Here is a 22,895-nt window from a genome sequence, read left to right as displayed (position 1 = left end):
TATTGTTGTCGGGATTTCGAACGTCGGGAATTTGATTGGCGGTATTGCCAATTGGCGATTGCCACCGGTTTGAAAGTATGGGAAAGTACTAGAAGATGAGAAAATGGGTTCCCCATAAATTAAATGAAAGACCGCAAAAATACTTGCAAAATGTTGTTGTTGTACAAAAGAAAGTAATTTCTCCAATGAATTTTGACTAATAGATTGAGTTTGAGAATGTTAAGCGCAGAAGATTATGGGTAACTCCAGGCAAACCATCGACTTCGACTGCAAGGTCATATCGGTATGGACGGAAGACAATTCTCTGTGTTTGTATCGATCTATTATGATGTAGCGAAACCGTTAATACTCAACGTTACCAACAATCAAGCTTTGCGTGAAAAACGACCAGAATATCAAAAAAGGCAAAACAAAGTGATTTTGCTTCATGACAATGTAGTAGGAATTTCAACAAAAATGATCAAGAAAACGATTGAGGGAGTTTTTAAGAAATAGTTTCACATGCGACTTACTCACCAAACTTGAGTCCGTCCGAGTTCTACTTATTTGCAAACACTTGCTGAGCACTGCTTTACTTCTTACCAAAATGGCTTAATTAGTGGTTTGCCTCAAAAGAGCAACAATTTTTATGGCATGACATTTACAAATTGTTAGGCATGGTCAATACTTCGAATAAAATATTTTCATCATTTTTTTCTTATTGTATGAAAAATATTTTTTTTTTATATAAAAAGTCCAGTTTCATATTTACATACCTGATATACATGAGCGTTTTTGACCAGGAAGATTATAATTGTATATAATAAACAGGTTTTATGTTAAAATCCAATTAAAATGAGAAACATTAATTTTTGCAGTTTCATAATCTTACGAACGTGATTTAGTAAATTAGTTTATGTCTGACATTGGTTGACAACTTACTTCTACAAGTTATTATTAGTACATGATTTCTGTAACATCTAATTAAAACTTAATTTCAAATATAATTATTTGATTCTAATCATATTTTTACATACAATTATGTAAGTTATGGAAATTTAATTATTCTTTATTTAAATTTTGAGAACCTTTATAAATAATAATTTTATATTAGATAAATATGTTTTATGTGTAGTTCTTATATATAAAATACTAAGTTAATTTTGAGATAGATTGTATATAAATTTTAGATTTTTATTAAATACATGATTTAGTTTATATTCAACAAAATCTATGAAAATATAAAAAAAGATTGAAAGATATTATTTAATAGTAAAAAACCTAATAGATAAACCTAATTAATGATAAATAAATAATTTCATATATTTGAACTAACAATAAATTACTAATAACTAATTACTAATCAATTTTTCAATAAACGTATTTAAATTTATCATTTTAATGCTAATAAAACGTAGTGAATACCGGGAATTTGCAATATTTAAACTTTTTGTTCTTCAGAGAAAAAATAGAAAAATATCTATTACACCTTTAGCTCGCTATATATATACTGAATCTCATATTTTCTGATATATTTATTATATTGCATAGTAACTAAAAAAAAATATTAATAAAATGATTTAGTTCAGGTGAGGTTATTGATCCTAATTACAACGTTCAAAATCAATACAATGTACAAATCAGATTCATTTGTACGGTCTATTTTATTTTTGTTTTGCATTGTATATATTTTTAAAACAGCGTTTGAAACATAAAATGCTATTACGAATTTTGTTGTTTTTACTTTTTCTCTCTATATACAGGTATAACTATTATTTCTAGAACACACAAAATGCAATCATAGCAATTCCAGTTAATTTATTTATCATATTTTATTTTTATAATTTTTTATCATTTCCCGGGAATTCCCGATTCCCGAGAACAAAACCTTTTATTTTTTATTAATTTCCTTAATGCTTTTTAAAATAAAAAAGCTCTTTACTATAAGAGATGAATGTTTTTTTTTTTAAACATAAATACAAAATACATTTTATTTTTTAATATATACATTCATAGTTGTTGTATAAAATGTATAATATCTGCTTATATAATATGTTTATTTTAATATACAAATATTTCTAATTTTAATCCTTGGTAGACGATATGTTTTTTTTATAAATCTAAATCATTAAGTATAACATTGGTAATTTGCATTAGAAAAAATCTTTGTTGTAATAAATTGAAAAGTTGCAGATTTGGTTTTGAATTTATATTTCTTGTAATTTATGTATTTATTTAAATTTTCAGGTGGCTTGGTTGAGGGTTGATACGCAGACAATCCTGACTATCCACAGTCACATTATCACGAAGAACCATCGAATCGGTGTGACCCACAGCGAATACAAGACGTGGTATCTTCACATCAAAGAGGTCCGTGAGTCTGATATGGGTTGGTACATGTGTCAGATCAACACCGACCCCATGAAGAGCCAGATAGGATACTTGGATGTAGTCGGTAATTCATCATACCCATATAAAGAACGCCACATCCCGAAAGCTAATTAAATGCTCGCAACTATATCCCCCCTACGCAGCCAAAATGTGCTAATAAACTGTTAAACTCATTGTTCCATCGACGTTGAAAGCGCTCCAATATTATTGTTCTCATACCAAAACTAATACCCAAATGCGGGGTTTCGTGCATCGCACAAAGGTATACATTTTAATCACGGAAATATTTAAAATCAAAAACCGGATTTGCCATAATAATGAAATCAATTATTCAACTCGAAGCTAATTATGTAACGCTTCTATTGCCGTATTTATATTTATTCAGTTTCAATCTCTCGTTTAATTGAAACTGGGCTTTTTGAATCTGTGAAAGTCAATCAAAAACTAGCTGTACACAACATCCTTCACCACCCAGCCCTATACGAAGGGGCGGACTTTGCATGCACGTACATAGAAAAAAGAGGGCGTTCGTTCATTCGGGCTGTGCAAAAACCGAAACCCACCCCCACTCGCAGTTTGCTCATTGCAACGGAAAATCATTAAAAGCTTTTTAACTCACAAAGATACAGTTTTGCCTTTGTTCTTTCAAATGCTGCTACAACCCTGCACATATGCGATACAAAGTTTTTTTTTTTATTATTATTCAGCATTTAACGTGCCCCTATATTTTCTACAAAATAAAACCTCTGTTTTATTTTATTGGTAATATTGTTTTTTTATTTCTTTTTGCAGGTTTTGTTGTTGTTGTTGCAATTGTTTGCTTTCAGTGTACCGCAAAATCGATTAATATAAAAAAATATGCACATTTGTTCCTTTCATCTAGCTTTTATTCAATTTTCCCAGTTGTTCTGATGGTATTAGCATTGGGAGAATTCAGAAAAAAATATTTGTAAAAAAAAATGCAATCATTTATTAAAAATTAATGTTGGATGATGTACAAGGTTTCCCTTCTGCTGCCGTGACTATATTGCTGATAGTTTTTGTGCAAGTTCTCTATCACAAATTATCAAGTTGTTCACAATACTTGACGGAATTGACAGTTTCATTATTCGGTAGCAGCTCGTAATAGACAGCACCCTTCAAATCCCACCACATGCACAACATCACTTTTATTGAAAGTAGACTAATCTTTGTTAATGTCTGGGAAGCACATTTTTTTTAGACCAGGATCTACGGTGCACAACATTGTTGTAGAGTATTCATTTTTCATCTCAAGTAATCAAAATCTGGATAAAAGGTTGTTGGTGGTTGCTTTTAATAAGCTGATCATAAATGATTATACGCTGCATTCATTCAGATCATATGGAACCCATACATTATAACGATTGATGCCAGTTGTTTTTTTTTTGGAATTTCTCTTCTTTTTGGCAACATCAATATTCCGCGCTTATAACCAGGGGCAGAGTTCTTAGAAGACAGGGTGTCGAGGAATTCGTGGTCTTGTATAAGGGACTCAGGAGGGACATCAAAGTTATTGGAAAAAAAAGATTGGTACCAATCATTAATATGGACAAGATTATTATGGTCAAATGAAGAGTCCTCGTCAAAATCAAATTGTTTTTTAAAATGTTGCGCAAAGACATTGCAAATGCTGTCATCGTCTGAGTGAGTAATGTTTGTATTGGGGTCAGTTAATTGGTGCACGGACTGGTTATTTTTGTATTTAGAAAGTTTTTTTATTTGCCTCCCAATACTTTTTTCCCCTCGACTCTTCGATTGCTGAGCAAGCATTTAACCACTTTTCTTGTTTAAATTCGCGAACCGTGGAGGACATAAGTCAATGAAATTCGGAGATGATTTCTGGAGAAGGATCCGGATTTTGGGAAATGAAGGAGAGAAGACTGGAGTTAACAATAGACATATCACATTTATTTAGAGCAGAGACATATGAAGGAGGGATATTAATAGGCGGAGACAAGAGATCGATGTCAAATTGGATTGCCAGGTGATCGGATCAAAGGTCAGGAACAACATCAAGGTTCTTGATGTGGGACTGGAAACTGGAGTAGCAGATAACGAGGTCGGGAGAAGACATAATAAAAGTTGGAGGGGTAGGGACACGAACGAAGATGGAATTAGCTAGGAAATGGAAAAGGTGACGGGACTTGGACTTGTTTAGGTTGAAATTTCCAACAATAAGGATGTGATCGAAAAGAGAGACAAATTCTGATTATCCTAGAATTAATCATTGATTAAAGCAAACACTCAAACTGTTACAACTCTAGGTGAAATGTGAACAAATTCCTGTTTGTTATTTGCGGTTGGTTGCACAAATACACGGAGATTCTTTCATCAATGATTCATGCTACTCTGGTTTGCGTCACTCCGGCTGATGCATACACGTTTCGCCTTTCAAGTCGTGAAAATTTCAGGGCGAAAAATAAATAAAATAAGAGCATACAAACCGGGTCTGGCAGAAATTACTTCAATAAATGATTACAAAAATAAAAATACAGAATGACTCTCATTGATAATTTAACAAGACAACGATTAAGGCCTCGTCTTTCGTATGAATAATTTCAAATGAATTTTCATTTTTTTTCACATTTTATTTCTTTTTGAATTTTGCTGTCCATCAAATTTAATTATATCATTGATATTATTTTATATTTTTATAAAAAAAATATATAAAACAATTAATATTTTTATTCAATTTTAAGCCAATTTCTCTGTGATAAATGTGCGGTAAATAAAAAAAAAATTAGAAAAAAAAATAAATAATTATCACACTTGAATTCTAAGTTGATTTCTCTATGTTATAAGGTTATGCTTAGAAAAATAACGTAAATAACATATACAAGTACAATAATACTATAAAAATTATAAACTTAATTCGTTTTATTTTGCTTTTCCAGCTAAAAATATTATTTCAATATATTAATAATAAAAAATGAATACTGATTGGATTAATTGGACAAAAATATTATTATGAAATAATATTATTTCCATTTGATTGTTCTAATTTTAAATGTACAGTTGAATAATATCTATAATTTATACTGCGAATAGAGCACAGGATTATCATATACAAAATTTTAGAATATTTTTGCTTTCAAAACTTTCAAATATTTTGGTTCAGTAATTTTAAGAATTTATTTTTATTTTCTATATTAAAATATAGTTTTTTATAAAATTTTCATAGCAATTTATAATGTTTTTTTTTTCTATTTATGTATAACAACTCTTTTCATTCGTCCAAATAAAAATTAAAACCAGTACCATTTTTTATTATACTTCACCTTTTTTTTTTAAGGCATTTTTGGAGAAAAAATATGATACATAGCCAATGTTCAGCTAACGTGCATTATGTATACCCAAATTTCCGTACGGTATGCTATGTTAATCGGACGGTGAATTCTCATAGAAATGCGTAGATTTACATACTCGATGTTCATACAAACGTATATTTTGCAATCATAACGTGATATTATGTTATTTTCATCAAAGGAGTTTAAAAAAATACATTATACTTAATAAAACATTTATTTACCGAATGCTACAAGTAAAAACACGCTTCTTATATTATAATAGTAAATTATAACGTACATGTCCTAAAACTAATAGTCCATCAATATATTTATATCGTTCTTGTTGATGTTTTTCTTTTGTTGTCATGTCTATTCGGAACATGTTATTATATATTCCCTTCTTTTCTCAATTATATTGCAGTATACAATTACTGACAATTCTTTAAAAAAAAATATGTTGACCAATGAACTTATTTTAGTTACTGTGGCTTGTTTCCTTATATAATTTTGTTTTTTTTTTCATATTGATCGTCCACAAATCTTGTTATTACCTATACATACATTTTCATTATTCAGTATAAAATTATTGCATTAGGCTTCTTACATATCAATACTTAATAATATAGTTCTAGTAGTTTATCTGGGTTTCCAAACCTATGTTAATAGATGTTTATAATGAATAAAAGGATTTAGTTCCTTGATTTGTCCAGTTTCAAACAGTCCAGTTTCGAGATATTGACATAAATGAGTACATAGCTGTATTATAATTTTATTTATATTGCTTCTACGTTAAGATTGAAAGAGATATCATTCCATATTTGACTCCTAATAATTAATCTCATAATGTAATATTTTTGTACAAATTTTTACACAATTCGTGACATCATGGATGTAATAATGAAGTTCGATTATAGCAAATCTGGGTAACATATTACTGTGACATTGCACATCTCCACACACGTTTCAGTACGTTAAGCGTTAACTTAGATATAGATCTCTGTTAGATCGGTTTGTCTAGATTCCAGCGATATGTTAATCAATAATAGTAATAACCTGACAAACAATTATGTTTTATGAGATTTTCTTCTAAACAATAATAATCTAATTCTATGTTTTGAGTTAGCAATTGAGGCAATTGAGTGCTGAAATGGAAAAATCTGGAGTGTTTTATAAACAAGAGATTTGGGGGGGCGGCAAAAGTTCTGAGCTAGCTCTCGACTTTTCCGTATTGCGTTCTAGTTTTCTGGGAAAAGTTGGTTAATACCAGTAGTTTCGTATGCGGGGGTTAAAATGGGTGCTAATTAAGCGCAGTGGGGACTAATTATGCTTTTCGTTATGTAATAGTGCCTCCGGACATAATTGATTATCAGACGAGTCCCGATATGGTTATTCAGGAGGGCCTGAACGTGAGCCTCCGATGTGTGGCCAGAGGCTCCCCAACACCAACCATAGTATGGAGAAGGGAAAGCGGGGAAACCATCCCCGGCGACGATGCCGGTAAATATTAATCACTCACCGAAGTGCGTTCACTTCAGCAAAGTTTCAAATCACTTATATATTTTTCTCTCTCTCTCTCTCACTTCCAGGTGCAAGCGGATCAGTATTAAACATTAACAGGGTGAGCAGGAAGCAGATGGGTCCATACCTATGCATTGCGTCCAACGGGGTTCCGCCGTCGGTCAGTAAACGGATCACCCTCATTGTTCACTGTACTTGAAACTATAAACCTAGGTTAAATCCGACCGGCCGGAAGCAGCTAACGTAGCCTTGTTTCAGTTCCCCCCATGATCTGGATCCAGTACCAGCTGATCGGTGCCTACGATGGTCAGCACATCACCCTGGAATGCCATTCCGAAGCGTACCCAAAGTCGATCAATTATTGGACTCGCGACACGGGCGACATCGTCCCAAGAAGTAAGTTTCATATCCCCATTACCACTTTCTAATACTTCAACGAACTCTTCGGAAAATTATAAAATCACCTCACCCGAAACTTCTTCTCAACTTTCCACTTTGTTTTATTTGTTTCTCAGTCTTTATTTTTTTTTGTTCCGAATTTATATTTGCTTCTCCCGCCCTTCGCATATCAAACTTAAATAATGGCTTTATTATGGGAAAAACGCAATCATCCAATTAAAAATGGATTACCGTGCATGCATTAAACATATAATCGAAGAGTGATTATGTAAGAGTGAAAAACGGAATGAGAGCAGTCTACTTAACCATTTGCCGATAGCGACGTTAATAATTCTTTCCTTTGCAACTGATTCGATTTTTCTCTCTCTTTCTTTGTTGTAGATGAGAAATACGAGCCGATCTTGGAGCACGATACTTACAAAGTGCACATGAAACTAATCATAAATAAAATCGAGCCAGGCGATTACGGCATCTACAAATGCATCTCGAAGAATGCCATCGGCGAAACCGATGGGACCATTAACGTTTATCGTACGTAAATAATGCATTCTTTATATATATATAGTTGTATAAAAATCCGACGTCCGTCGCGGCCTCCAATTTCCCGTTTTATTTTGCTTCCAGGCATACCTAGGCCAGCGTTCTCCAATAAGACTTCGATGCACCGGAAGAAGAGTAAGTTATTAACTTTGTTCAGATATTTTCTTTTAACCCTTCACGTAATAGACCTGAAATGGTGCGCTTCAGTAACAACTTAGATATCCTTCACTGCACTTCAATTTCCCTCAATTATTAATAGTCTAATAGAAAAATATATATTCCTTTCATTTCTTATTTATTACTGTAATATATTTAGTTGACATAATATAACAAACTTATGCAGCATCCAATAATGGTAACAATAAAGTTACATAATATATGATATTATGCTCCGAGTGTCGCTGATAGATAATTGCTTGGAAATACGCTCAATTTTGTTTCACTAGATTCTAAAAAACACGGTTTTTGTTAAATGACGTATTCCCATAATTAAAAGTAAAATTTCATCTGTAGATAAACTTGCTGCTAAAAAATAACATAGCTTTGAAAAAATTATATTAAATGGTTTATTTGTCAATGTAGATGAATCGCTAGTTACAAACCTCTTGAACATCATAAAATAATAGGAGTGCTTCTTCTGATCTGCTGGCATAAAATCATACTGATAATGGCAAGAAGACTTTACTGACAGTAAATTTAATAAAAAATGGTTTTAACTAGCCAGCGAATTGAAAAACCTAAACAAGAACTAATCCTTACCTCTAATAACGAGCATTTCGTTTAACGAACGACGTTTCGCATAACAAAAAAATGAAAAGTTCCGTACTATGCGCTTGCTAAATTATTTTCCAAACGTGTGTTTTTCCAAATTATGTGTATTTATATATTATATATTAACTATCTTCGATTTTTTTTGTCATCTTTGTTTAAATAAATATAATTTGTGTTTGTTGTAAAATCAAAATAAAAAAGTATATAAACAAATAAATAAAAAAGTATAACCAAGACCCCGGATCGATACAAGTAATATAAAAAAGAGGAGTCAGGCGTAAACTGACTTCACCGTGTGTGAATGGGAAAACAATTCCTAGTATCCTGTAGTCATTCTAGTTGCATCTTAGTATCGTTTGTGATCACACATTTTTCCACATATTATTTGTGATTTTTATGTGCAAAATTTAATAACATATATAATCCAAGAAAAGATAAAAGAATAAAGATGACCCTTATTTTTTGTGACATGGAGCGCATTATTTAGAATGCATCAGTATTTTACATCAGTTAATATGGGGAACAATGTTTCGCTTTACGTATAAGGAATCCTGTAATTGATTATATTCATTAAGCGAGATTCGACTGTATTTTTACACGATTTTTGTATACGCTTCTTTAACTAACTTGTTACTATAGTAAAACATTGCGAAAATAAAATGTTCTCTAATACTTTCTAAACTTTAGTACGCCTATAAATAATATAATTCTTTTTTCAATTCCTAAGTATTTTTCATATATTATGAGCGACTTCCAATATTTTTTTACAAAATATTTTATTTCAACATTTTTTAAAAGATTAAAAAATACAAAAATAATGAAAATACAACAAAAATAACAAATTTTAATTTCACTTTATATAAGGAGGAAAGGTGACATAATAACCAAAAGTTTTTAATCTAAATAAATGTTAACTCTTTCCAGCCAGTGATTCCAAATGGAATCGTTAATTATAAATTCAATTTTGTCTTTTGACGATTAAAACTATTGACATCAACTAACGTATTTTTAATAGTTGGTAATGCTGAATAATGATATAAATAATTATAATATAAATATTTCATGATTGTACTTATAGAGAAAAAATGTTTTGTATTCAAAATACCAGACAAACGCAATAGTTTAGTTTCATTTATGTTCATTTTTAAATTTTTATATTGTGAACAACAATAACTAATTTACAGTTGAATAAATTAAGTTTTAATCATTATATTTTTATACTTTTCATGATATGTAAAAAATATTAAAAAATAAACTTACATGAATGTTCAATGTTATTGAAACAATATTTCTTTATTTAAATGTATTTTATCATTGGTAATTATTACTTATCTAATATCAATATATGAAAATCACATTTACTAAATATATTGTAGTTATATATAAATTCTAAAAACTTCTTAAAATTGTGTAAAAAATAATTCCTCGTATTTTCCGTTTGATGAGAAAATGGTATTGTTGATACAATTGTGGATATATTATTCCTGTTGATCGGATTGCAGCTGCAATTTACGGTGTTTGCTATCGCAGATTAAATACAGATCAATCGTGAGTAATGCAGTTTCGAGATCGCGCCTCGCACTCTGAACATAAAGTGAATTACATTTCTAATTGCATCCAGCTTGACACTTTGTTACAGAACGACTGTAAATACTGTTTCACCAAAGCAATATAACAATAAACGATGTTTGTGCATCTACAGGATGCACAAAAAGAATATTTCCACAATATTTCTCATCTATTAATATTTGTTTAATTGTCTTTATATTTATTCACAAAAAATAAGAAATTATATTTAATATTTATAATAAAAATAATTTGTCTGCATTCCCATATATCGTATGTAATAGGATTCCCGCTAGAGCTGCATTAAGTAGGTGTGCAGTGGATTTTGGATCCTAGATCCACAGTTTCTTCATCAAATATATGATCATAGGTGTCACGGTTCTGAGATGTAATAACTGCTCTCCAATGTTCATTCCCAATTGCTCTGTTTTCCATCAAAAATAGATTCATAATATTCATAGTGTAGAAATGATTCTCTCATTTTTCCTAAAAATTCATCTATCTCTAGCCAGAATTCATCTGAACTTTGTGAAACGATTTCTCTCATGAAGATTGTTTACACAATATTCTGATTTTCAGCAGGATGAATATTGAATTATTAATGTCATTTTGTGATCTTGAAAGTCATTTTTCTTACAATTAATTTTTCTCGTTAAGCGAAATGCTCGTTATACAAATTAAGCGAGGTTCCACTATATAATAAAAATATATTTATTAATAAAAAGTGTAATAACATCTGACGACATTTTTTTTTATTTGGCATAAAATTAGGAAAAAATGAAACCAAAATTTTAATGAGATTAAACAATTGAGAACAATTTGTTATTATATTATTGTATTAATTTTTTGTTTTTAGTTTTTATTGTTGCTATAAATATTATTATTATTATTAAAAGAAATAATTAATAATAATGCGTGAAATAAGTTTAAGTGAATTAAAATTACAGAACTAATGATTTATATCTTTTATTAGACCATAAGACGCGCATTTATTGAATAGAAAAATCGACTTAAAATTGGATTATGTTTCGAAGTTTTTTTTTTCTAGAAATCGTCCAATAACTTTTGGATACATTTTATAGTCCGATGCGTTTCATGAAAATGTTGCTTATTCAAAAATATATTAAAATGTAAATATCGAATTGAGATTATACCCGAATTACTTTCGCTCTAAAAACGATTTTTATATTATATACAATAATCCTTTGGGAAATTCATGAATATTGACATGATTTTCCTTATTTCTATTTTTATGCCACTACAGTTGTGTGGATTAGAACCAAATAATAATATGAATTGTAGCAATAAATATGTCCAACTCGAATAAATAATAACAAATTTATATTTAATTTTTTACGTCTGTAATTTATTTATTTACCGATTCGCCGCGAATTTTCCATTTTATTAATTATTAATTACATTCACAATAAAATATTTATTGCGTTTTTGTTTATTGAATAATTAATAACAATAATTACTATAGTAGTTGACTGAACATGATTATTATTCGTCGCTTTTTTTTGTCAATTGAAAATTACGCAGTTTCCCATTTCCGATATTTAATTAAATTCTGTAATTTTATTTCGTCCAATATTAATTTGCCTTTCCCAGTTGCAGCATTGTTAATGGTGTATAAATGTATTTGCGTCACATTAAACGTGCTCAAATTTAACAAATTTATTATAGAGTTATCATTGATTGAATACATTTATAAAAATATATTAAAAATTTCAATTCTACATTTTAACTAATTTTACATCAATTGAATATTTTTTTTTTTGCTTTTTTTGACGTAGCTTCACGTCTATAAAGTCTGAAGATATTTACCAAAAAAATTTTAGAAATTTTGGGTTTGCTTTTTATAAAAAGTATATTTTTCTTTACAGTCAAGTGCTGTTTATTTTTGTGGTTTTCAAGTCTTCGATTAGTTCAATTTATTGCAATTTTCAATTATACAATTTAAGAATTAAATTTTTTGAAATTTATTTTACAATTGTCATAGTTTTTATTTTTGTATGAAAAATATGTCTCAAAAACATATTTATTTGTTGCATACATATCTAAAGGTGAATGCTGTGTCAAATCGATATGGATATTGAAAATAATATAGAAAACTGGTATTTCGAAAATAATTCGGTCAACATAATTCCGCACTTCATTCGAAAATTGTTTTGTTATTCATCGCATTATTATTGTTAAATTTGGCCTGAAATAATCATATTCGCTACGACACGAATGAATTTAAATAATAATTTCTATTTAATACTAACGGCCATTTATGCTACACCATTCAATTTCTCTCACCACCAAATGGATTACAATTCCGGTCACCAAAAACATCAATTGTAATTACTTTGAATTGGAATTTTATAATTATTTACATGTCAATGAAATTTGTAAATAATAAGAATTAATATGGTAATAAATGCACCAATATTCTTTATATTTGTTAGGATGATTTTTTTTTAAATATGCATGAAAAATGAAGTAAATCAACTTTTTTTCTACGTGATAGATAGGTATTACAAGTACAGGTAAAATATTTACAGCACGGTATCCTACAACACGGTATTCTTCTAACACTATAAGATAAATGACAGAAACAACCCTTTTTCTACTGGTTTTGAGTTTCTATTATGATTTTACCTGTTCACATACATGTACATTTCTTTTGTTCTGGCTAAATGAGCGAGAAGCTCACATGAACACCACCCCACAATAACATATCTTTGTGTTGTTTTTCTTTTAATTAAAGTTAATTTAATGCTAATCCGGGTATTAATTTACCGTGGTTCAGATTCCACGGTTAATCGCGGACATCTTAATGTTTAGCTGAACAATAATAATTCATTTTCTTCCGATTTGCTTTCTAAACTTTTCAAACTACCCACGTATATACAATTATAATTTATTAGCCAAAAGATAAAAAAAAAACATAAGTTAATTCAGAAATAAACCCTGAAAAGAAAAGAAAATTTACAAATATAAATATATTGAATCAGCTTTAATAGAAAAAACCGCTAAACCAGGTATTACTATTTTTACCCCAATCTCACGTTTTAAATCGTTTTGTAAAAGGTGTGAGGTTTAATTTCTAGAGCAGTGCATCCCAATCTTTTTAACGTCACAGCATACCTCATACGAATAAATAATATTGACAATATGTTACAAATGATTGCCATATCCACTTAATTGTAAGACTTACAATTCCTCATAAAAAGAGCCGCATGCGGTTAAGAGGAAAACAATTTGGTATGAACTAAAAATTTGTTGTCCATCTATAATTAAATTTTGCATTTTTTATTTAGTTTAATACTATATACTTTTATCAAGATAGTTCATTTATATTTACAACATACATTATGAAAATGAAAGTAATGAATTATATTTTATGACCTGAATATTGTATTAATAATATTTTTGTTTTTGATATCAAGAATCAATCTTCTGAATTTTTATTTTCACTGTATATATTTTTACACAAATTCTTCAGGAACCAATCTATAAGACATATAATTATAATTAATAAATAATAAAAAAATATTTGTAAAGCAATAACTTCCTGCAATGAAATAGTTTTATCGGTAACAAAATTTGTGTGATGATTTCGACTAGCTCCGATCCATCTTGATCATTTGAACAGTTCCATAAACACTTAATTAAGGATATCAAATGAAGGCATCGAGGAAGGAGGTCAACGCTTAATTAGAAACTGCGCCAGATTCTACGTCGATTTCCAATGATCGAATGAAACACATTGTTGACAGAGCAGTACTGAATTAAATACAAGCGATGATCCAACAATCCCATCGTAAACTGATTAAATATGGAACCACTAACGATTATTATGTAGATAGTATTATCTGCTTATTGGAGATAAAGCAAATTGCATACATTTTTTTTGAGGTCAGTTTATTGAATGTACTTTATAATTTCATTCCCCCTGAAACGAGATTTCATTTGAATTGGGAATAAATATAAGCGTTATGTAAACAACGAAATTAAATGCAAATATCAGAAATTAATTACTTTTTGTAATTATATTATTTATTTGTTTATACGTATTTAGCAATTTTGCGACCGCAACAAATAAATTATATTTATTTAAAAAATATTTAAGATTAAATTTAATTTACTTTAATCTAAATTTTTAAATTATTTTTTTAGCAATTTTTTGAATTAATTAAATAAAATCAATAAGATTGAATAATTCATTAGAAAGTAATTAGTCTATAATATAATCAGCATTTTTATTAATATCACAGTAATGTGTTACCCTTATAATACGATTTCCATATAACGTAGAAGAAAAATAGCGAGAAACTTCCTATAACACGGTACTCTTATAACACGATTTTCACATAACTTAAAAGAAAAATAGCGAGAAACTTCCTATAAGACGGTACTCTTATAAGACGGATTATTAGTAAAATAATTAGTTTATAACTAATAATTAGTTTATGCAATATTAATTTATACATGTACTTTATAACGCGATTACAATATAACACACTACACGATTTTCATATATCGCTATACGAATTAATCTAATGAGTTTATTATAATGCAATTTGTATATAACAATAGATGATCTATATCTATGTTTACTATTATATTTTGATAACAAATCCTTGTTATTTTCTTAATTTCTTAATAAACCATAAGAAATTTCATAATAAAAATAAATATATATGATGAATGTTTTAATGTATTAAACTTCCATTGAAATTAATGAATACTTTACATATAGTACAAAAATGGTGCATGCTAATAATACTAGTAGTACTATCATAATAATATTTCAATTAAACCCTTGTGGACGCGCGCAGTGTATAATTATAATGTATAATTTCTTGGAAAAATTTATTTTAGAAGGCATTTAGTACACAAATAGGAATATTTATTTAGTTTATTCTATTACAAACAAAATATTTTAAAAATAAAAGTAAAAACACATTTTGACAGAGTTACACAAAATACAAAAATACGGTAAGTTTTCGCGACTAATCATAGTTTAATGTGGATTTTAGATTGGGGGATTGAGTGGACCTAACTTTTTCGAAAATAAAAATAGAAAATCTGTAACTGTCAATGAAATTCGATATCCTGAGGTAATTTGAAACTTTTTGTGACCTAAATTAAATTATATGGATGCCAATTAAACCATGCATTTATTGCAAGAAACATTTAATGGTTGTGTTATCTCGAAGCGGTCATTTGTTAAATAATTTCTATCATACATAATCTCTATATTTACTTTCTAACAAAGCAAAAATATTATCAATTATAAAATTTTATGATATCAGTTTATTTTGGGACACCATTTAAATCTGTATATATTACTATTTATAATATATGACTGTCACAATTAACATTAGTGTGATTATATAAATAAAGTAAAATCAATATTACTCATAAAAACTTATAAAATATAAATAAAAAGAAAACTTATTTTTTTTTTGTGTATTATTAATCACTATTTGTATGCAAGTGTATTTGATTATCCCATTAAAAAGACATTATTTAACGTGAAAATATTTTCGCATTATTTCCAGCGGCCTAATGAATTTAATTTCGGGAAGTGTTTCCAAATGCCCGGCGCTTCCACCGCACACATTTTGTTTATTTTTTATCTTCGCAAAAAAAAATATCGATTCGGAAAATATTTCTGCTTCACAGTCAAATCCAAGTGCAGCCGTTTATGTGATCTGATTATATTTTAATTTTATAGCAGTTTCAACTGCAACCGATTGCAATCAAATTTGTAAAATGTCATATTTGAAAATAAAAATAGTTTAAAATAACGACTAAATACGTTTTTAAAATAATAATATATTTGCTCGTTTTAATATTTATTTTAATTTTAATTGATACACTTTTAATATTGGATACAAAATGAATAAGTTGAAATTATATATAAAGTGTGAAATATAAAAAAATATTATAAAAACAATTTCATTTTCGAAAATAAACCATAAACATATTTTGATCATTTTTCGCTTAATTCATGGACTTAGGAAAACATAGCAAAAACAACATACATTAATTATTTAAAAGGGTGATATTTTTCATTCCTTGTAAAGTACAAATGTTGGGAATAAATCTAGTTGACACGCAGACGCATTTGATGTGAAAATTCGTTTCATCTAATTCTTGTTATGTATTATTTTCGAGATAATGCTCACTAAAATGACTCATATGTGACATTTTGTCCAGAATTGAACTAGTTTCCTCAATTTTTTTAATTAATCTTTGAAATGATAACTAATTTAGATCCATGTTTTGACTGAATCCATTAATATTTCATATTTACTAATCGAAAGTCACATATGAAATTTTTAAAACATGCCGAACTTATTAAAACGCAAAATTTAAATCCTCTCTTTCTGAGATAATATTTAAATACAAAATATAAAAATATATTATTGGTATAAAAATCAATATAGAAAGAATCCAAAGGTTGTATACAGCACATTTGCAAGTTGAGAATGCATTTGATGATTTTGAATTAAAGTACATAGATTGTAAAGGCAGGAAAACGAAGGATTCTCAAAACCAATTATTTGAAAGTCGGAATTAAAAATGTTTACTATTAAAGAATATTATAAAATCTAAAGATCGTTTAGAGATTTTGCAATTTGAGAATGCATTTGATGTTTTTTAATTAAAGTACGTAGAATGTACCGAGCGGAAAAAACGTGGAGTTCTCAAAACCAATTTGGAAATCAGAATGAAACGCAAATCAATGCTTTATCTTAATACCCAAAATACTTTTCCAAATAAGCATTGACTTTCGTAAGTCAGTTGCAAAATGTGTTTCAATTTGATTAAAAAAAGTGATTATTTATTTAGTATCTATTGAAATATAATGCATTATGTTATTACCTCAATTAGTATGGTAATATTTTGATATCTATGAACTGTATTTCGTAGTTAAATTTAACTAGTATTTATTAAATATATTAATACAGCAATATCTGCGTATGTTCGAATAGTCCGGATTCATTATTGTTCGGTTTAAAAATTTAGAAACAAAATTAATTTTAATTATTAAAATTAATTCTAGAAAAATGTAGTACTCAAAATGATTTTTATTTTTTAATAACCTTTTTATCTATTTATACAGTCAAGATTAATTTATATTTATGCGGTTTTAACGTCCGCGATTAACCGAACTAAATAGTCCGGAATATTCTCAGAATCGATTCTTTTATTTGAATTAATTATACTGAAAATGCATTATAAACATACCTCCATTAGTACGGTATTATTTTGATATATGTTAAATGTAACATGATTTATATAAAAACATAAATATTATAATTACAACTGTACCTCGCATAGTGTAGCTTCAATCAGTCCGGTTTAATGATTGAATATTTGTTTTAAGAAAACTAAATTTTAATCGATAAAAATAAATTTTAAAGTTTTAAATATATTTTTATATAATTAATTCCTCGATTAATCCGGTTTCAAAGAGTCCGCGATGATGGCAAATTGATCAACTATTCAAGATGTTGCAGTATATTGTGTATTATTTTTTTTTACAATTTTATTATACTATTAGTTTTGTTATTGTATAGCTGTTGCAATAAATTATTAATATTTATTTGTCTCTTTTCTCATAGATAATTCAATGTCAAATGATGTTACATATCAACTAGGTTCTTCCACTGCAGGTATGAAGAAGTTTGTGTAAAACTAACTAATTACATTATTTTTTCTTCCTTGGTTTGTTTTATTTGTTCGCAGATCGACCGGGCCCTTTGTTCCTGGGAGACGAGCAAGGATCGGGGACGCGAATCGTCGGGAATTCCAGGATCCTCTTGTTTGTAATTGCGTTCATGTTTTACGTGATTTTGTATTGAAGCCGGTGTCTAATTTTCTGTTCGTTGTCCTGTACGAGGAACGAGCGTTGCGTCGAGCTTAGATTAATTTAAGGAATTTGGAATGAGACAATAATAACGAATGTAAAGATGATAGAAGTAAAAAAAAGTAAAATAAAAATAAAGTAAAATAAAAAGTATATTATTATCATTTGACGGACGCTCGTTCCACGCGATAACTAACTAACTAACGTGTAGATGGGTTAATTGTTTCAGTTTAATTGCTATTTTTGTACGCTTCCCTGGGTGAGAGTAAATAAAGGATTGAAATATATGGGGTGGAGAGAGAAATAAACAAAGAGAGAGAGAGAGAAAACGAGCGTAATTTTTGGTATTTACCCTGTCATGTTTAATTTATATTTCGGCCGAGCGTGTTTGTTGTATAAATTCGCCGCCATCCAGCCTCATAATAGGTGTTTGAATTATTATGCGGAGATGTAGTTTTTGTTCGGTTCGGGGATGGGGGTTGTATGTGCGAGGGGTTTGGTCCAACAAACGTTCAACTGCCTTCCCCCCAGCCACCCTCGATTCATGAATGAGTTAGGGGCGGCGCGGAGGTGGTGACAGGCCGCAGATAGCGTGTAATCACGCGATGCAACCCTTCGGATCACCCTAAAAGGGTTATTACAAAAAGCGGGGAAATAAACGCAATCGGATCCCTTCAACGTCTTATTTATCGCCGTTCACTTTGCATATTTCCACGGCTCGAAGGTGAGAAAATAACGGACAACGAAAGAGACTGTACTTGAGCTGAATAAAAAACAACTGAAAAGAATGTAGGATAAGCTATTTATGGTATTTTTAGTCCATTTTTCTTTTTTTTATAACTTTTATTATTTATTCACAATCTGCCAACATCTCTGGCAATAAGTCGAATGTTTTTTTGACCAAGACAGAAAAAAAAAAGAAAATAAAAATAGAAAAAAACAAAATAAAAAGCATGGAGCGGAACGATTTTCCATCGGAAATCTTCCTACAAACAAATATAAATTTAACTAAAAAATTATTCCAATGATAACCCAATATTAACCCAACAAAATAGATTTTGACGACACTATGAAAATTAAATAAAAATATTTATTCTAATGGACAATGAAACGAAATTTTAGTTTCTAAAAGGGAGGTCGAGGGTGTTGTGTCTCTTTAGTCTATGGGGTGTCACTATTATCTAGCAGGAATAACGCGAGACTGTTGGGGTGGTTTTCAAGTCTGTTCTGGTAACGGGCACTGAACTTAGGGATTTCACTTTTAACAGTGTTCATGTGGAGGTCGTTGTGTGTCGTGTCGTTCGCCACGTACCAGGGGGCCTGCACCATGGTTCACAGGCACTTGGACTGGATCTCGATGTTGGAACTGCTGGCTGTTCCCCATCTGTATTTATTGGATGCAGATAATACATAACTTAATATTTATACTATCTATGATTATTATGTTTTCATCAAATATTATTTCTCACTAATTACGATACTCAAGATCAAATCAATTACTGCGATTCATAGAATCTGGAATCACAAAAAAGAAGATATTTGGTTTTTACAATTCATTTTACGAATGACAGATCCTTCTTGAACTTTTGAGTCAAATTAATTAACATCTTTCTTCTACTCGGAAATCAAGGAAACGATTCACTTCTTTGAGTCTAGAACAAGGGTCGGCAACCTTAAAAAAGATATAGGAAATCGGAATCTTGAACTTTTGAGTCAAATTAAAATACTGACTTAACATCTATAGTCATTTTATCAAAACTTGTATTTCATCGATCTTAGTAATTGAGATATTTGGTTCTTGATACAGTGTCATATTTCTTGAATTTCAGTTTGTTTCGATCAGTAAGTATATGAAAACTTCCATTATTAATATTATTTGGGCGAAAAACTACAGTTTCTTTTGTAGTATGTAGGATTGTAAAATATTTTTACTATAAATTTAATTTTTCAAAAAAAAGTCAGTCTCCTTAATATTCAAATATTAAAAAAAAAACAACCAATTACAAAAAAAAAGTTTCATTATCATAAGTGATATAGCCGAGATAACTTTGATGTTTAAGCTATTCGGAACTAGATTTTATCCAGTATCTTCCAAAACAGACTAACTAATATTAAATTTAAAATTAATATAAATTTTAACCATCTTCAGACAAGCCGCCGGATATATCCGCCCAACTGTACAGAAATCTATACTAATGCAAAATTGTATTGATAGCGGCTGTTGATCAGTTCTTAGCGAGGAGGAAATACTCTTTTCAGACGATGCGGCACGGTAATTTACAATACACCACGCATGTCACGTTTCTCTATCTGCAAAGAGATAATACAATAATTTCAATAATAATACTATTTATGAATTTCAAATTACACATTTAAAATGTATTTAAATATTCATACTAACAAAAATAAATAAAATATTAACAAACGGCTATTGACCATAGATATTTTCGCCCTTCAATAATTATATATTCTTTAACAGTGACACTGTTACAATTTTAAACAAATTTCAATGTAAATAAGTAAAACGAATAAATCATTAGTACTAGCTATAAAAGCAATTTAATAAGTATATTTTTTTTATAAAGAAATTTCAAAATTTAATAAAGAATGAAATATATTCTATTGATTTTCAGCTACGGAATGTAAGTATAATACTTATATTATATAATTTGCCAACTCAGGACAAATAGAGCGGAAGAACTTTGTTAATGTAACAATTACACAATAGGTATTACATACACCCTATTTGTCTGTCGATAGTGGTGTAAATACTTATGAATCATTCATGTCTTATATCTTTGGATTGTATTTGATGCAAACTAAAATCCATTTGTTTTATTTAATATTATTAAATTAATTAACTCATCTTTGTAGACTTACTAAAAATCTTTCCAAAAATTCGGTACATCTTATCGTCCGATGCTCTTTTTGGTCCGAAATATATATAATTATTAAAAACGTAACTACTACGGACATATAAATGAAATAAAAAAACTACCCATGGGTCAAAATTACCCGTTTATTAAATATTAATAAAATACAACAAAATATTATTTTTTTCAACATGCACAGATTAATCCTTAAAACAGATATTATTGTGAGGGGCTACTAATAACCGAATGGTTAAGTCGCCCGGTTCGTATCCTGGTCAAGCCAGGCCCCTTGTGAGCCCTCACGGTGCTTGCAACAATAGGGCCATCGATCATCACAGATGGACAGTCAAATGAATGAGGTTCAGCATATGGACCTTCAGCCAAGTCGATGAACAATTATAGTGTTAAGGATAGCAGCAGATTCATAGTCAAAGGAAATAGTGGATTCGCAAAGCATCAACCTACAAAACGACTTAAACTTGCTCAATGTTTATTATTGCTGAAAACACTCTGTGCAATTTATTTTTTTTGAACAAATTGATCTTTTGCATATATCGCAAAACATTGCTGTTTACTTGTCGCTCGTCGCTTGGTGATTGGACATCTGTTAATTAAGTTGGGTTTCAACAGGTATACAAATACAATAATGAAAAAGAAAAATAAAGAAAACTATTATTTATCTAAAAAAATAATAATGGTGTGCACCATTGAATTTATTTTTGTTTTGATCAATCAAAATTTAGTTTTATTCAATTGTACATTATTTCTCAGTTTATATACATTTAAAACTTTACTTTATTCTTATAATTAACATAAATATTTAAATTTAACCTTTATAATTTTGTTCCGTTTCTAGCCATACTTATGACGGTTCTGTCGACAGGAAAGCAGAAAAGGTATAAAGTAAGGAAAATGGGCGCGAATTTTAATTCGCCAATTTGCATTCGCTCTCTAACAATTTGGCTTTGGGCGCAATCAAGGGTTCAAATAAAATAAGAACTGTGCGAAGAGACCGAAAGTTGCCAAATCGTTATCGCCTCCACGGTCTCCGACACGTGCCAAGCGTATTAACTGCTGCATTTACTGCTAATGAAATTTATCCTTTACATATAAATTGCATAAGGGTTTCTTGCTTTCAAGTCATTAGAAACTAACACATTGAATCTCAATATTAAGAACACTATTATCTTTGTACATAAGTTATTTACAAGTCATTTTGTTATTTTTGTTTTTTTTCAAATTTGTAAAAAATTCAAATTATATTTTAAGATATCAAATTATGCAATTACAAAATTTTAAAAATATTCTAGTTTTTGAAAACCGTGTTATTCTATACTCCAGATTCAACGGCGAAAAGAAATATATTTAAGAATTTTGAAAATATTGCTTTATACAAGTCGAGCTATTGAAATATTAAGCTATAGGAAGGTTATCACATTTTCTTACCATGTTAATCGCAATTTTTTACCGTGTTATTCGAGCCTAATTGGTATACTAATAATGTTCCAGGTGCATCCACAATAAATGTTATATATTCAAAATATAAACAAATTTAAATACATATTAAATAAAATTGCATTTGTATTCCTAATAATTATGGCCTGTTTAATTTTTAATTTATTTTGATAAATTTAAATAATAATTTTAATGTTAATATTTTTTTATTTCCAAATTAGT

General features: G+C 29.1%; 1 protein-coding gene across 1 annotated transcript in view; it reads left to right on the top strand.

Moving 5' to 3' along the window:
- The window catches only part of LOC108565126 (lachesin-like), a 68,236-nt gene extending 49,572 nt beyond the window's left edge, over nucleotides 1–18,664 (top strand). The window contains exons 3-10 of the mRNA XM_017924415.1: nucleotides 2,227–2,434; nucleotides 7,023–7,175; nucleotides 7,265–7,387; nucleotides 7,455–7,592; nucleotides 7,977–8,126; nucleotides 8,220–8,270; nucleotides 18,101–18,151; nucleotides 18,225–18,664. Of these exons, the coding sequence (XP_017779904.1) occupies nucleotides 2,227–2,434; nucleotides 7,023–7,175; nucleotides 7,265–7,387; nucleotides 7,455–7,592; nucleotides 7,977–8,126; nucleotides 8,220–8,270; nucleotides 18,101–18,151; nucleotides 18,225–18,340 (990 nt within the window). The 3' untranslated portion in view covers nucleotides 18,341–18,664. The remainder of the gene's footprint in view (nucleotides 1–2,226; nucleotides 2,435–7,022; nucleotides 7,176–7,264; nucleotides 7,388–7,454; nucleotides 7,593–7,976; nucleotides 8,127–8,219; nucleotides 8,271–18,100; nucleotides 18,152–18,224) is intronic.
- The last annotated feature ends 4,231 nt before the right edge of the window (nucleotides 18,665–22,895 follow it).

This window comes from Nicrophorus vespilloides, unplaced genomic scaffold (assembly GCF_001412225.1).
Source record: "Nicrophorus vespilloides isolate i.1.1-1 unplaced genomic scaffold, Nicve_v1.0, whole genome shotgun sequence".
Taxonomy (NCBI): Eukaryota; Metazoa; Arthropoda; class Insecta; order Coleoptera; family Silphidae; genus Nicrophorus; species Nicrophorus vespilloides.
Note: the sequence above shows the minus strand (reverse complement) of the source record. Positions and strands in the feature narration are given on the sequence as shown.